The sequence below is a fragment of the Neopelma chrysocephalum genome, unplaced genomic scaffold (genome assembly GCF_003984885.1).
Source record: "Neopelma chrysocephalum unplaced genomic scaffold, ASM398488v2 Primary Assembly neopelma1_59, whole genome shotgun sequence".
NCBI lineage: Eukaryota > Metazoa > Chordata > Aves > Passeriformes > Pipridae > Neopelma > Neopelma chrysocephalum.
In genome coordinates, this window is record NW_020897714.1 from 6011667 (window position 1) to 6028335 (window position 16669).

The 16669-nt window shown below is 36.1% G+C and overlaps 1 protein-coding gene across 3 annotated transcripts in view; it reads left to right on the forward strand.

The window, feature by feature from the left end:
• Window positions 1-16669, forward strand: part of SYT1 (synaptotagmin 1) — a 364604-nt gene that overhangs the window by 215341 nt on the left and 132594 nt on the right. For all 3 annotated transcript variants that reach the window (XM_027679772.1, XM_027679770.1, XM_027679771.1), the window contains one exon: window positions 14054-14242. In XM_027679772.1, coding sequence (XP_027535573.1) covers window positions 14071-14242 — 172 coding nt within the window. In that variant the 5' untranslated portion in view covers window positions 14054-14070. The remainder of the gene's footprint in view (window positions 1-14053; window positions 14243-16669) is intronic.

Below are 16669 nucleotides of genomic sequence, written 5' to 3' on the forward strand. Positions count from 1 at the left end.
AATCCAGTCCTTTATTTTCTATGCTATTATAATGTATTTTCTTACACAAATCTTTTTACAGTCCTGTGTTCTAATGAGAGCCATTGAAAATTAAAATTTCCATCACTCTTAAGCAGTTGCAACTTATGAAAGAAGACCTGAGAATAATTGGTTATTATTCACTCCAACTGTGCTAAATGAATATATTTATTTGCTTCTACTGAAGTGTTGAGCCAGTTGAGGCTATACTCTGCAAACTGAACCCCCTCCTTAGCCCATTAGATAGACAGAATATGAGGATCTATACACCCATTCTAACAAGTATTTCTTCTGCACTGTAATTACCATTCTTTGTTGCTTTTTTTGTTGTTGTTGTTCTAAAAGTAAAGTCTCTGCATCAAGGACTGTCTGACAAGTGTGGCTGAACAGCCTGACTGTTCTGTAAAATGCTGACCCATTCCCACATGTGTAGGTAGAATAAGTGCTAAAGAGGAGGCACGTTTGCTGGTGGAGTTATAGTCTTCTGAAATTGGGTAACGTGGGTTGACAAAAGCTGTTTCTGTTAGAATAATGACATACCTTAGAAGTTCTGCTGACATGAACTGCAGAGATCTGCAGACATAACTAGAGTCTCAGTTAGTTAAAGCAAAACTGAATAAATAGAGGGAGGGAGAGTTGATGAGAGGAAGGGGAGTTAAAAGTAAGAAAGGGTTTTGCTGCATAGCAGGAGAATTATAAAGGTATAGGAAGAGATTTTTCAAAGGCATGAATGATAGCCAAGTATCTAAATTTCACCTTTGTTTCTGAAAATCTCTTACTAAGATTGCACAGTGACTGAGGGGATAGGGATAGAGATATAAAAAGAGGGGAAGAATAGAGAACAGGAAAACATCTGGAGAAGGGGTTTAAGGAGACAGAATAAAGTCGGTTAATGAAGCAGAGAAATGTGATTGTTAGGACAACGTGAGTCACACACCAGGATAAGGAAAAGGAGTGTGAAACAACAACCATGAGTGAGGGGAAGAGGCTAAACCCACCGAATAAGTAGAAGAAAGTTCCTTCTTTTTCTACTAAAGGTACAGCCTCCAATTTGTTCCCATTAGCAACATCCACTGTCAGACAGTGCCTGGATGATATTGTAGTTCTTTGCTCTTTAGCATTTCTTCTACAAAAGCCAACAGTGTTTCAGGGAGATGGCACTCTCCACTTTGGAGACAGCCAGCTGCCACTATATTTTCTTCTTTCACAGTGGTGTATTTTGGCAGTAAATTTCCTTTGCAGCTGTGACTACAATTTGCATTTTGAGACTATTGGTTTAGAAAGAGAAGGTATTTAACAGAGCTAACAATTATTGTTTTCAAATGGTTGGAAAGGTGATGAAAATTCCAGTTATTGCTTGCGCCTGTGGATTAAAAACAAATATCACTCCTTGCCATAAATGCTGCTTCTCTTTCCTACTGTGACAGCTGATAATGGCTGAAACACAGTTGCTGGGATCTCAGTAGGAAGGGACTTTCAGTGGGGATTTCTCAACCTGGCTCCACATTTGCTGAATTCTTCAAGGGAAAACAGACTGCATGTGTGTACAGCAAGGAAGCTGCACTTGTTAGTAAGTTCCAAGGAGATGCCTTGGCCTTTTGTTCTTTAGGTGTTCAGTGAAGTTAAAGCTGTTATTTTTGTAAAGAGCAGAAGACAAGAAAAATGTGCTACTTAGTGTTTTAAAAGAATTAGATAATACACTTTTCTATTTACAAACATGTCTTTTTTTCTAGGTTTAAACAATTTTAAATTACCCTATTTGTTTTTTTGGCAGCAAAAATATGAACAGAATGAACTTCAAAACTATGTTGTTTCAAGTTTTTATCTCTTTTTTTGCTAGCAATTGCTAATAAATAAACAAGAATTGCAGGCTTATAATTAGTGGTTTAGTATTTGCTACTTGGTTTAAAATGACCTTGAATTGGTATTCTGCTTTTCATCTTTCTTTTCTCTTTGCTAATGTACATTCCAGCATTCTCCTAGGGCTTTGTTGAAGTAAAGGCAAAACTTTGATTTTTCGCCTCTTCATATTCATGATAATCTTTTTCTTGTCACATTCTTAACATTTTACTGCATCCACTTTCCTTCCATTGTGAAAGTCCCTTGTGCTCTAAGTCCAATTTTCTGCTTTTACCTCACAGTGCTTAAACTATCTGTTCTATTCTGCTCTGTTTTCATTGGGAACCAGCCCTTAGCAACCAGATAACAGTGTGATACTGAAGATTTCTTCTTTTCTCTCACTATAATACATCTTTTCTCTTCCAAAGAGATTTTTGGAGCTCATCAAATGCTCATGCTACAGTACAATGCATCCGTGTGCTTTCTCTCAAATAGCTTTTCTCTTCACAGAACTTTGAAATGCTAACTTATTTATTACTCTCTTCTGAAGATAAAGCAAAAAAATTCATCAATCATGTTGAATCCTTTTGTGCTCCCTTTTTATAATGTAGGTATAATCTCTGGAAAGGTCTTAGCTTCAATTTGTTTAGAGAAAGCCAAGTCTTGCTTTAATTAGTGCTGCATTCATTATAGAGGACCAGGCTCTTGCAAGTAGTGCTGGCATTATCATTGGATTCCAGTCCTATGTTTACATGCTTTCATGAAGACAAAATGCCCATGTCACGAAGCAGAAACGCATGTACTTAAAGGGGCTTAAAGGTCACTCTAGCCTCCCTACATCCTGCTTCTGTTTGGCTCAGTATCCTCATCCTTCTCCAGACCAATACACTTTAATTTAGAGATTGCAGAGGACAAAAAAACAGCTACCAGAAACTCTAAATTAAGTTAAAATTATCACTTGTCTGTCCTGGCCACTCCTTCCTCTTGAGCAGCAGAAAGCATGAACCTCTTGTTGGCCCAGTTTACCAGCCAAACAGTGGATAGCATGTGACCTCAGAAGATTTGTATCCTTAGTATTGAAACTCCCCAGCTGCAAGTCTGCTATATCACACAGTGCCCAGCAGGACAGAGATCACATAATAGCAAAAGTTACAGTTTTCAGTTAAAAGTTTGATAAATATCCCCTAGCTGTGCACTAGCTATAGTGACCTAAAAAGTGTGGGAACTGAACAAATAACTAATTGTCTTTGCTCTGTGTTCTGTGACAACAGATAATCCTATTGCCTATGCAAATATGATCAGTAAGTTTATTTGTTTGCTTTTTTAAATGGATCATGGCTATAGGTTAGGGTTTGTATCCAGTAAATGGTTATAATGCCATATCTGAATGTAGAGTTTTACAATAAACAAAATAGGGGAGAAAAAACGAAACTAAACAAACAAACAAAGCATTATCAGAGGAATTGAAGCATTCAATTAGACAACATGATCATCAAAACAAGTAATATCTGAAACAGAATAGATTTTTTTTTAACTTTTATCAATAAGATGTCTATACAAGCTAGAACTCTTAGGTTCACTCATGTTCATTTGCTCTCTTGAAACTTGTTTTTCTGTATGTGTGTTAATTGTATAACACTTACGGTACGCTCAGCCCTTCTGTTGTCCCAGTTGTACAATTAGCTCAATCAGCTAAATCTACAGAAAGACTTAGGTTGTGTGACAACATTCTCTAAGCTACCAGATATTTAACTGCAGTAGCAGTACCTACTGCACTGGGTTAAAGACAACATTCCTGTAAGCATCCTGTAACCAGTGAGGTGTTCAGAGCATTCCAAGTGTATTACCAGTAGGTTAAGTAAAATTTGCTCAAGTTTCCATCCACAAACTTGAAAAACAAAATTGTCCTTCTTACAGGCTTTTGATGAACAGCACTTTCCCCTCAACAAGCACTGAATCAATGGTTTAAAACAAGGAGCACTGTACTGGGCAGAAGAAAGAAGTGCTCAGAACAAAATTGGGAAAGCCAGCAATAGCAATAAATCAGCCTTGCCTATTAAGTAGGATTTCTGTTTCCCTCAGGTTGTTTTGGCAATGGCACTAACCTTAGTTGCCCTCCTGCAGCAGTAAGTGGCTAATGAGGCAGAATGATCTATCAATCACTACCTCAGTCAGAATGCTACTGCACACTGTTGTCCAAATCTGGGGTAGATTCATCCCTCAGTCTAAAAGGGCATGATGCTCTGGGAATTTATCTGCCATCCTGGAAGAGGCACTCAGGAGGACTGCTTTCAGAATTCAGCCCAAGCATCTCAGTTGGCCTCAGTCCACCAAGTTTCTTTCAAAGCTGTGCTGAACTTCCAGAGGGAAGTTGGGAATATTGCATGACCCAGAAGGCTCGTGCCATCAGAGACACCAGACTGCTTTTGTCATCTTGTTTATATAAGCAGAGCAAATTGAGGTTATGGATTTTGATTAGAGGATCCCTGATGCTGTGCTTATAAATACCCCTGCTCCCTACAACCTTGGACTCTATCACAGCTTTAGATCAAGCTTCCTGTATAATATCTGGAAGATGTGAGTACCTCAAAATGAGTTGCTCAGCAGCCAGCATGCTGAGAAGCTGCTTAGTCAACAGGGTATGCTAAAAACAGAAGTCACTCATAAATCTTTCTCCTCCTCTGAACTATCTCCAGCACCTTCAACCCAGTGATGTTTCTGTCCTCTCCTGAAGGCAGGCATGCAAATCCTTGCAAAAGCTGAACAGTGATGACTCTTCCCTTGGAGGTATTAACATTGGTGTATGCAAAACTCAAGTGGTGGGAGACTCACTCAATGAAGATACCTTAGGCTAAGCTCTGCCATGTGTCCAAAGGAATTCAAAGCTACATCATGTGAGCTTTCTCTGGTCTACACAAGAGATGGGAATGTTGCCACACCAAGCACTTCCATGTGCAAAAAACCCTGACATTTTTAAACTTAGAAAAATCCCTAAATTGCCATTCAGTCCAAGTAGTTTTCTTTTTTTGTTTTGTTTTGTTACTTCCTCATCTTTATGCTGAAGTTGTGTTCTCTACTACTGCTCATGCATAAGCTGGATTCAACATTCTTGTGGATAGGATCCTTGCTAAATTGATCATCTACAGAAATAATTGCAGAACAAGCAACAGTTGTACTAACAGCAGAAATAAGTGCTTATACTAATATTTTATAAACTGCCTCAGTTTAAGGTTATCAGTTGTTAAAAAAAATCAGATATGTGTAAGGGCATCTTTTTAAAAGATGTCTTTCCAAAACACTGTAGGGAATGCATGGTTCTTAATCTCAAATTAGGATTTTTTCTTTTAAGTAGAAAAATGTTCCTAGTTGGGAATTAATTGCCATGTAATTGATTAGTAATTTTCCCTCCTGCTGTGTGCGGAAGGCTATTGGATGATGCCATATCGTTCTTAACGGGAGGAAAAAGTAGCAGTCATTATGGGACAATTAGTTCCAGTTTCCACTATTTTTCTTCCATAAGCTAAGATTTCCTTAAAAATCTAAGTATAGTAGTTAACCATAAATATCAAATAATTTAAAAAAAAAAACTTTAAAAAACATTATTTTTAACTTAAAAAAATAATCTAAATGTGGATGCTTCCTGTGCCCCCATGTTCTTCTTTCCTGCGCTAGTAACAGTCATGAAACGGTAATTTTCATGTACCTGCAATTAACAGAACCTGTCACAATCAATCAGCTTATGTTCATAATTTTGCATCATTGTTTCTGATTTCAGTACTGATATGATATGGCTGAAGAAAACCTTGAAAATTCCTTTTTACAGCATCACAATTTATGAAAACTGTATTTCCCCACAAACTTGCTATCTGTTTACAAGAAAATTCTTGGACTCAAACTGTCAATGTTTGCTTTATTGACAGTGAAGTCATAATAATCGTGTATTCACCTTATAGCAAGTATAGTAGCATATGCTCACCTGGTAGGAATATACCTATGATACATATATAGAGAAAGATATATTTGTGTACACATGGGTACTTTACATGTATCTGATTGATATCTGTGTGATGACTACTGAGATTTTTTAAAACTAGAATGAATGTACCTGAAAAGTCTGAATCTTGATTGCATAGAATTTGCAAAGCTTAATGTACAAAATTCACTTACAGGTGAGTATTTTTCCCATTAGCACACTTTGGTGATGCATCTGAAAGCTTTAATGCCAAATACCAACTGTTTACATTTTTCTAAATGCCATCCATGTCAGTTTATCACAGGATCTGAAAAACTAGCTGAGCTGTTTCCTTCTCCCACCTACCACCAAGTAATGCAGCCCAAATTTCCTGTATTTACTCTGTAATCTGCAGTAGGTTTTCAAACATATAACCAGTTGGTGTTTGAAGTTTAGTTTGTAATTGCATTCATGATGCAGATGAGGAATACAATTGTACTGTGTTCTCCTTGATTTCTTAACTTCTTAATTCTGCAGATGTAATGGTGTAAAAACACTCAGTGATGAAGTTAAATGTGGTCCTCATTAAATTCAGCATATACGACTGAATATATCTAGAGACCAGATCCTGTTCTGAAAGAAGGTGTCATTTTTATATAATCACTTGTCAGAGTAGAATTACACTCTGAGGTGTCAATTATTTCACAAGCTAAGTCCAAGACTGAACTAATCTGTGAGGTAGCCCTGAATTGCACATCTCAGCTCCCCGTGTTTGGTTCCTTAGTGCATGTACCATCCTGCTCGTTCCTAATTAATTTTACTAACCTCATAGTTACTAACTGCAGAAACTGGGATATAGAAGAAATACCAAAGGGCAAATAGTGAATTTAGGGCTATGCCAAAGCAAGAATATTAATGGCATTTTTCTGCATTATTTTACAATTTCTGTTATGTTGTTCTGTATGAATTTTACATCATTGTAGTTAATCTCTGTGGTACTTCACTAGTTTATAGGCTTTATTAGAACCATTGATTGGACAAGAGCCAAATATGTGAATATAAATTGATTTTTGCAATGTACTCAACAAGAAATTTATTGATATAAGGGGCTTCATTATTTGTAGGATTACTCTACACTTATTTTGGAACAGCAAGAACTCTCTGTGGACTGTATTAGAATTACATGCTTAAAGTCAGTTGAACACTAATTTTTATATGAATTCTTTTGTCTTTCACTGCTATATAAAGGAAATCTGAAAGTAAGTACCAGGGGAGTGGAAATGCAGATTGCAGCTTTAGGAAACAAGATGCAAGTGTGAAAGATGACAGAATGCTCATGTGGGAGGAAATTACTGTAGTTTCTTTCTTTCCCTTATTTCTATTAATAACAAGCTATTATCAAGGACCTCAGACACTTTGAAGCAGCGCTTGCAGTAGTAGAGGAAGACAGAGGGTTTAAATTATACATATTGGGATGCTTTGACAGGTAACCTCACTGCTGCTGAAACATGACAACAACATCAACATTCAGAGACACAGGACTGTCTCTAGCCCCATTACCTCTAAATATCAAAAGAAATACATGACTAAGAAATATCATATAATGATGGGAAATAAAAGTTTCAGAACATGGTCAGGAGAACAAGCATTTTTATAGTGAAACTATGCAAGGAACTCACCAATCTTGACTTACAGCACTACTCTTTGCAATGTTACCTAAACAGAGATGTTTGTAAGCTGCTGTGACTTCTCTGGCTCCTGTGTGCTCTTCTGCATTGCAGGAGCAGAAGTGTGGTTAAAAAATTATGGCTTTTAGATTAAAGAAAATAGTATTGGCTTCACTGTTCTGATTTAAATTAACAACAGTCTTATCAATATCTTGAGGACTGAGTCTGAAGATATCATTTTGCATAGATTGGTGCTGCAAAAGATAGGATGATTAGCTGTTTATAAATTATATATCAGACTCTGATTCTTTCTGGAAATTCGAGGCAAAGTTTCTCTTTAACAGAGTGCAATGTGAGATATTTCAGAGCCCTATATGTTGAACAGTTGTGCCATATTTAATAAATGGGCAAGCAGGAAACTGAGAGAGAAGCATGTGAATTGTGCCATGGACTGAAGAATTTGTCTGTCTCCAGTGTTCACAGTGTCCATATCCTTCCCAAAATAGTCAGTTTGCTGTCCCCTGGGCAGATTGTTTTCTGTGACATTATATGCTTAGCTTTGAAACATGCTTAGTCATGAAATGATACATTGTAATGATTTCAATTAAATAAAATGTTTTTATCATGACAGAGAACTGTCAACTATTCTGTGCTAATTTTACATATTTTCTAGGTTTATCAGATATGCTAAAAAAGTGAATTAGGCTAAGAAGAGTACAGAGAGACTTGGCTATTATTTGGATATAACTCATACTCAAGTAATACATTTTCAATGTGCATGTTAGACTGAAAATCTTACAACATTTCATTTTCTCATAAGAATTAACTTATATTTGGCCATCAAGTTATTGTCTTTCAGTTGTTTTTCTAAAAATATTTGTTCCTATTTTAAGTAAATTCTGGAGACTGATACAGAGCTCATGTCTAATGATGGGAAGATTTGTTGCCTGGTCCAGGACTGTGCTGTAGATAACTCAGTCTAGCTTGCTGTTCACCCTCAAAACTAAAAATTTTTACTAACTGTCACAAAATATTTCTACCAAGCTCTCCTCTCTACTGCCTTGGGGTTGCAGTACTTCTGCCTGACTTGGTATGTGATGTTGGTTTTCCCCCACACTTGCTTAAACTTGAGCTCAGACGTGTCCCCCTCGTCCCTCCTGACTCGCCACCTCATGATGCTTTTCCTGTCTGCAACACCATGCTCCTACAGCCTGCTCCAGGATACTCCTTTGGCAGGACGCACAGGCATGGACATTTCTAAAACTGAGCAATAGTAGAGTAGCCATTAGCTTTTGGGGAGAGATTTAGCTGCTTTATCTTGTTCGTTCAGTCAAGCCAATGTAACTATTGGTATGGTGTTAGTAGCAAGCATTGGAAAGATGTTTTAAAGAGCTGATGTACAGGTGGTGTCTGGAAAGTGTCGGTTCATGTTTCACATATGGCAACAGAAGAAATGTCTTTCCTCCACTGAAAGAGGTGCAGGGATGACTGTGGGGTGGGGTGGGGATGTTGCTGGAACATTTCTTGTGCATTGGTAGAAGCAGAGAGGACACCTGAATTTCCCCACCAGCGTTCTTCATCAGAACCTTTTTCCCCATGAACTGTTGGGCCTTTTATGTACCTTCTCTAAAGCATTACTAAATCTGGATTGCACTGTAAGCCTTTGTGGTAGTTGTGAAAAGGCTGTTTTGATGTAATCTTTTACCATGACCCTCCATTCTTCTGAAAATGTAGTTATAGACCAATCTTTATAAAAAGCCAAGAAAGTCTCTTTTCTGAGCTTGTCTTTTTAAAATAACTGTCCATAACTGACACTAGAAAGATAGCATATTTCATTAATAGGAAGATGAATGAGTAAAAAATATATTATTAACATCCCAGAATGCTTACATTTAGGAAGAGATCATTTATTGAAGATATCTTTGGACATTCTGCTAATGTTTCCATCTTCCTAATGATGAATTAATTTCATCAAAAACAGTCAAATGAGACAGGGTAAATTTTCTGTGTGATCCAAACCTTTCTCTGGTAATACTGCATACTTACCCTGGATATACCAGCACTGAAAGGCAATAGTTTCTTCTTTCTTGGATAAGTTTTGTGATTATATTACTTCTATTACATTGGATGTAACTGCTGGGGTGAACATGTTTTGGATGCTGGAAAGATAAGCTGTCCAGGAAATACCATTTAACAGTATAGATCCCATTTACAGGCATCTTGAGGTACAGTCACTAGCTCTACTATAGTTCCAGCACTAAATGTTGAAGGAATGGTGACAATTACTTCTGAAAACCTAAACAATTACTATAGCAACACTATATTTCTATGTTTTTAATACTTTCATTAATTTTAATTTTTAGTATGGCAAAAAAAGAGAGACAGCAAGGTAAAAGGACACATTCAGGAAAATTCCTCATTGGGAGGAAATTATTTGATCAGCATAGGGTGTCTGACCTATTTGGTGTCTCACTCCACTCAGTTTGTATTCAGCAGATAAGAGAAGAAATGAGCAAAAATAAATTGTCTGAAATCCAGCATGAAAAAAGAATGTCACCAATTTTATATCTATGAGATTATGTATTCACCATAGCAGCTGCTATGGTAAACCTGATGTAATTTACCACGTAGAAACATACACATTAACTTTGCTGCCCTTTGGGGTTTTATTGTTTTTCTGGTTTTGGTAAGTCTATCATAAATCTCCTCATGATTTTCAAGAAGATGATACACTACTCTTGAGTTTTGCTCTTTCCAAAAAAATCCCACTTTCATGTGAAGCACTGTGAACATCCCACAGGGTTCTCACTAACTTTCTGACTATTCAGTTTGTGTTTTTTTAAAATTAAAACAAGTAAAAATATTCCATGGGATTAGTCTTCCCAAGCTGTCCACATCTTACTTTGCATATCCCAGAATGTTTGCAGAGAGACTGTTGCCCTTTGAACACATTCTTTCAACTCTGATTTCCAGAGTCCACTCCATGCTCTATAATCACCCATGTCTGAAGTCTTATTGTCTTTATTTCTCTCTTAAGAGTAGTTGCTACTTTACTATGCTCTTAAGAGGTGCTTTCTAATGGGACTCTCACCATCAGGATCCATAGCACCATACTAAGGTACATACTTTGTACCTCCATTAACAAAATCTCTTGCTTCTTACAAATCTCCAGAGTGCATATGTGTATTACTCAAATCCTTCATTTACAGAGGAAGTTATGTAGAAATTTGAGCTGATAATTCATGTTTGTCAGAGTTGTTCTTGCATAGGAAACAGTGAAGCTCTAAATGCCTGATCTCCTTAAGGGTTCAACTCTGCATTTTCAGTGAACACTTACCTACTTCTCCATAGAGATAAGCATTACCTTGAAGTATTCGATGTATTTGTTCATTATTTTGTCTTACATGTCTTATAATAATTATATGGCACTATATATGGGCAGTGGTATACCAAAGAATTGGCATGCTCAGGAAATATAGTCTATGGTGTGTTTTATAAAAGCATTTAAATTAAATTGTACTCTTATTTATGATTACAAATCTACTCTTATTTATGACTGGAAGTTGCACATGAAACATAATGTTTCATGCATAGCACTGAAGCATTGTAATGAACATTGAACTGGAAATCATAGTTGAATTCTATGACATTTCATTTTTTAACCTATAAGAAATTTTTGCTTGCAACTACCATTGCATAAATGGCAGGTAATCTGCTAGTGATTTGTAGATCTTTACCTTCAGAGATGCATTGCAGCATTCAAGTAAACCCTTTTTTCTTTTTTTATTGTAAAAGGCCAGTTTTAATCTAATTATTCTGCAGACTCTAATAAAACCACAGTCTTCATACTATTATTGTGGAAAACTGCAGCATTACAATAACAGAAGCCATCAGATATTATAAGCAAGTAGGCATGTACTCTTTAAAAAATTCTTTTCTGCAGAAAGCTTTTTCTGAATCAAGATTCTTTTTCAAACCCTTCACACCTATTTAAAGTATCAGGATAGTGTCATTGGTGTGTAAAGGTCAAAGGTTCTGTAGCAAGTCTCAAACCCATTTGTGCATTAGATGTAGTGGCCTCTAACTGCACTGCGACTCTACTGAGGATTGTTCCTGAAAATCACAGGAATACTCTGTTTTCTTGGAGTTTCCTTCTTTTGGGTAAATGAAAGTATAATGCTTCAAACTTGTTCTCCGAATATATTTTCAAAATATAGTTCCAAAACTGGAAGCAAATGAATTACATTTGCCTTAATATTTAATTAGCTGAAAGTCATCACTGCAAATTGTGTCTTCTATTACAAAATAAAATAGTCAACTGCCAGGCCTGAAATAATTAAGCAATATATTATAATTAAGCAATTTAATTTTGATTTAATTATGATATATCATACAACTTTTCTTCTGGTTTAAGTGACATTCATTGACAAAATACTATAATATAAAACAGCACTAGTGTTTACAGCTGATGATTCTGCGTATTTTGCTTCATAGTATTTGGCATTCATCAGAGCATATGGAAAAAGTCTTCTAGTCTGGAATAGCTGGCACATTATTTCATACTACCCAAATTATGTACTACATGTTTTTCCCAATTGTCATTTTGTGAGGCAAGCGGGGAAATCATTGCAGACATCGGGCTTGAGCCAAAGTTCATGGATATTAACTGGAATTTTTCCATCGACTTCGGTCTGCTTTTGACAGAGAACTGCTCCCATGTTGTTACAGGGAAATAGTTAAGACCACATGCTTATAAAATATTTATGGAGCTGGATCGTATACATATTCTGTGTCAACATCAACATGATTTTATATTAGGCTAGAGACTGTGAGGGCAAAGGCAGAAGTGATGGGCAGGCTAGGAAAACCACTTCATTCAATGCTGCATCAATAAAATTGCTGCAAAATATCCACCAAATTGCTTCTTCGGAACAAGGCCAACCTCTTATTTTGTTAAAATCTTTTTCGTCGTATGGCAATATTGGAGAATGGCTTTGTATTCCAGCCTATACTTGTGTGCAAACCCCTGTTTAGTGGCAAGAATGGTGAGGATGATTTCAGAAGGTTCATTCTGCCTGCAGTCAGGTCTGCACCTGCATGTCTTCGTGACTGCGGACTTGTAGAATTAAAGTGAAAGGACAAAAAGCCAATTCTCATCTTGATTTAGGGATTTGAGCACTCTCAGCAACATCCATGAAAACAGTCACGTAAGGCAAGAAAGCTCATGATTCATCATATTGTATGCAGTCAGATGCTCTTATGCCCTTTGATTTTGATGTGTTGCCTTTTATTCCTATGTTGATGTTTAAATTTCTCAGGAAAAGGTCAAAGGCCAAATGTCTTTCAGGGCTGAGAGCAATTGTACACTCAGAGCAATAATGAATGTTTGTTATCTCTGAAGTCCTTTCTCCCTCTGGTTTTCTGAAGAAAAATGTTTATTCAGATCAGTGATATTTAGGATGCAGCAGAAAATCAGAACAATGTTTTCAGAACCTTTGTAAACATTTCAGTTACCCTTCCTGTGATGCTGAAATTTCTTTGTGCGTGTCTTCTCACCTTCATCCCATTGGCCCAAAATTCTTTGCTTTGTAACTGTGGCAGATTGACCCTGACTGGACAGAGAGTGCCTACCAAAACTGCTCTATCCCTCCTTTTCTCAGCTGGGCAGGGAAGAGAAAATATAAGCAAAGGCCTCTGGATCAAGATAAAGACAGGGAGAGATCACTCACCCATTACTGTCACAGTCAAAACCCACCAATGGAAAACCAATACAGTAATGTATGCTCAAATAAATGTTTTCCTAATGCTCATTAAACAATATGAAATTAAAAATATGCTGATGTGGGATTATGCTTGTGACAGCCTCATAATGTACTTCAAAATGGCTGCATTTAGACACTGCAGATGTTGTATTTTCATGAATACACCGAGACGTGAATATTTAAGAGAATATTCTCAGTAGCACGTGTCACATGAAATAATTGGAAGGAAAATTGTCTTCACTAAGTGAAGACTAAAATGGATGCAAATCAATTTTTATTTAATATGCAACTCTTAAATAGGAAACAGTAGGTTATTACTTTTGACAGGAAATCTCAAACTGTTATTATGTCCTTATCCCTTCATTTATTTTTTATACAGAAACTTGGACCATGATCCACACCTCTAACTCTCTAGACTTTCTAACTCTCATAGAAAAATAATTCTGTAAATATATTGAAATTTGCACATAGGGAGCATTTATTACCCAATTCGCTTATACTTTCAAATCGAAGACCAAAAGGTAAATCTGCATGAGAGTTTTACAGGAATTATGAGGTTTCAAATTTAGCAGTTCCAAAATGCAACACCGTTGGAGAAGTGCTCTGAGCAATAAAATTGTTCTGGCTGAAGTTTACCCTGCGAAAGACTTTTCTCTCTTGTCTAGTAAATATTTTATGAAGAACATGAAACTATATGCAAATGCAATCATATTTACCCAGTAAGCATGAGCACGCATTTAGCCCTTTATTGATGAGATATACATTTCAATTATATTATCTTTTGGTTTTCTGTTGTGTTTTTTTTATTCGAACAGCTTTTCCAGGGGTTAAAATGGTGAGTGAAAGTCATCATGAGGCCCTGGCAGCACCACCAGCAACCACAGTAGCAGCAGCCCCTCCAAGTAATGTCACCGAGCCAGCCAGTCCCGGAGGAGGGGGAGGAAAAGAAGATGCATTTTCTAAGCTAAAAGAGAAGTTCATGAATGAATTGAACAAAATTCCACGTAAGTAAAACTTGATTGATTAAAAAAGCTTCTGTTGGCAGACTAGATTTAACTTGACATTTTTCTTCTTTGACATTTATTTAGACAGCATACTAAATGTTTTCTAGTCAAAGCTAGAAAAATCAAAAGATAATCCTGGTATTGTAAGGTCCTCAAAATTGATTAGAGTAGAAAAAATAGAGTCCAACTCATATGAAATTTGTGTCTATTCTTGATATGTCAGATTATCTTGGTAAATTTTACTGATTAATTACTGCTGAATCATTAAAACTGAAACTGCAGAACTTCACAGTGGCTCTGGGACCAATAAGCAAAATATTTCCTAGCAGTAATACTTAAGGTTTCATGTTTATGACAAATGTGTGTGGACATACTGCCTTAAAGCAATATTTAGCCAGAGCTCGTAACTATTGAGAAACAAGGGAACTTTGTATCTTTGGGGAATTAGAAGATGCAGAAAAAAATGGAAAACTGGCTTTTTAACAAGAAAATAGTTAATACATCAGTAATGTATGAAGATAGCCATGCTTTTCCCACTCAGGAATTCTAGATCAGCCACTGAACGCTGTTTGGATGAGTCCATGTACCTATGCAGAATACTTTGAAAGTACTAATATGTATTTCTGTGAAGTAGAACTAAAGTCAGCAGGTTCTTTTGGTCTGTGCTAGAAAGTATAGATTCAAAGTTGAGGCCTCAATTTGTTCACATTTGTAAAAAAAATACAAGCATTAGCTTTGAGCTGTTGTTTATGATAAGACTAGGGTTCTAGAATGTCTGGTATGTATTTGATGCTATACACGGGTATCAAATATGGAACTTTTTCAACATTGTTAATGGCATTTCACATAATACAGAAAAAATCCTTTTCATTACTGACTGAAAAATTACCTAATACCTCAATTAGATAATTTTGGCACTTTTGTAGATGTGAAGGTGAAGGCTGTGTGTGTATGTCTGTTTTAATAGCAGGCATTAGAGAGTCATTCGATCTTTAATAATTTTTTTGCTTCAGAAGAATAAGTAAATATAAAATATTTTCAGTGAAGTATTTTAACTTATGTAAGAATTTTCATTTTTAGAAGGTTATCATTTCTGTAAAGATTGTTCTGTGACTGATAAAGACAAATAACAAGTTAGAATATTAATCGATTTTTTAATCTCTGAAATGGATCTTAGCAATATGGCAGATGCAGTTTTTGCAAAATTGATAGCAAACAGCTTAGCTCTGTCACTTGAAATTCTCACTTGCAAGAATAGAGGTGTTACAGTGGTAAGAAGTCCATATGTCATTATTTTGGTGATCTGCACTGGACTGTGCAGATCATAATGAAATGAAATTGCCTGATAATATCATGGGAAAACAAAACTTTAATAATAAGAAAAAAAAAAGGTTTTCAGTATGTTTCAGAGGAACTCTATAATTTTAAGGTCTAGGAAAAGGTCTGTAGATAGAGAGGATCTTCAAATGCAATGCTGCATAATTTTTTAAAACAATGAAAACAAGTAGAAAGTTCAATCTGGATAATCTTTTCAAGTCAGACTGACTCAAACTTTTATTCTCTGTTCATGCAATTAAAAACCCCGAAACTGTTACATAATGAAAATAATTACTTAGAAAAGTATACTAGGCCATAAGACAAGTCTTATTTCTTAAGAAATATAATATTTTATCTCTAAAATGTGGTACCTTATGCTTATAGTGAGACTAAAACATATTGCCTCTATGTCAGAAATCTGGTCTCTTATACAAGATCATGCAGGAATGTTGCGGTGGAGTTATGAACCTGAGGTAGTCAAAAATCCCATGCCAATCATCTGCTCTTATTCTAAAGGCTGCAGATGTGATTGGATCTTCCCAGGATCTCCATCAAATACTGGGACTATTTAACATGACTATATTGAGGGTTTTTTGCCATTTCAAGAAGAAAGTTGAATGTTCATTGTACTACAAAGGGCAAAGGACTTGTGTGTTTGTTTTTTTTTTAAATTAAATATTAATTAGTTCCACTGGCATGTTGGAGCATTTTATATTCCAAATAACTTTTCTTTTCCCCATTTTCCTCAATAATAAATCCTACATGAATGTACTGTATTACATACAGGTCTGTACGTATTTTTCATTTATAAGCTAACATAAAGATAAACCAAGTAAGTTTAAATAGGCTGTCTACAAAATATTGGGGCAGTATAAGAGAGGAGACCTCATTTCCCTTTTGGAAGATTCTGGCATTTCCTTATGATATGTCCGTTTATGTCAGTGGGGAGTTGTCAGCAAGGTGTCTTCAGCCTATTACAAAGCTGAGGATTTAATTGTGGTAGAAAAGTTGTCAGACCTTACCTCTTACAGCTGGCTGCAATTTTTTTGAGAATCTCTCTTAAAACAGCAAAATGTAAATTAGTTCCAACTAAATCATTTTTATAATGCC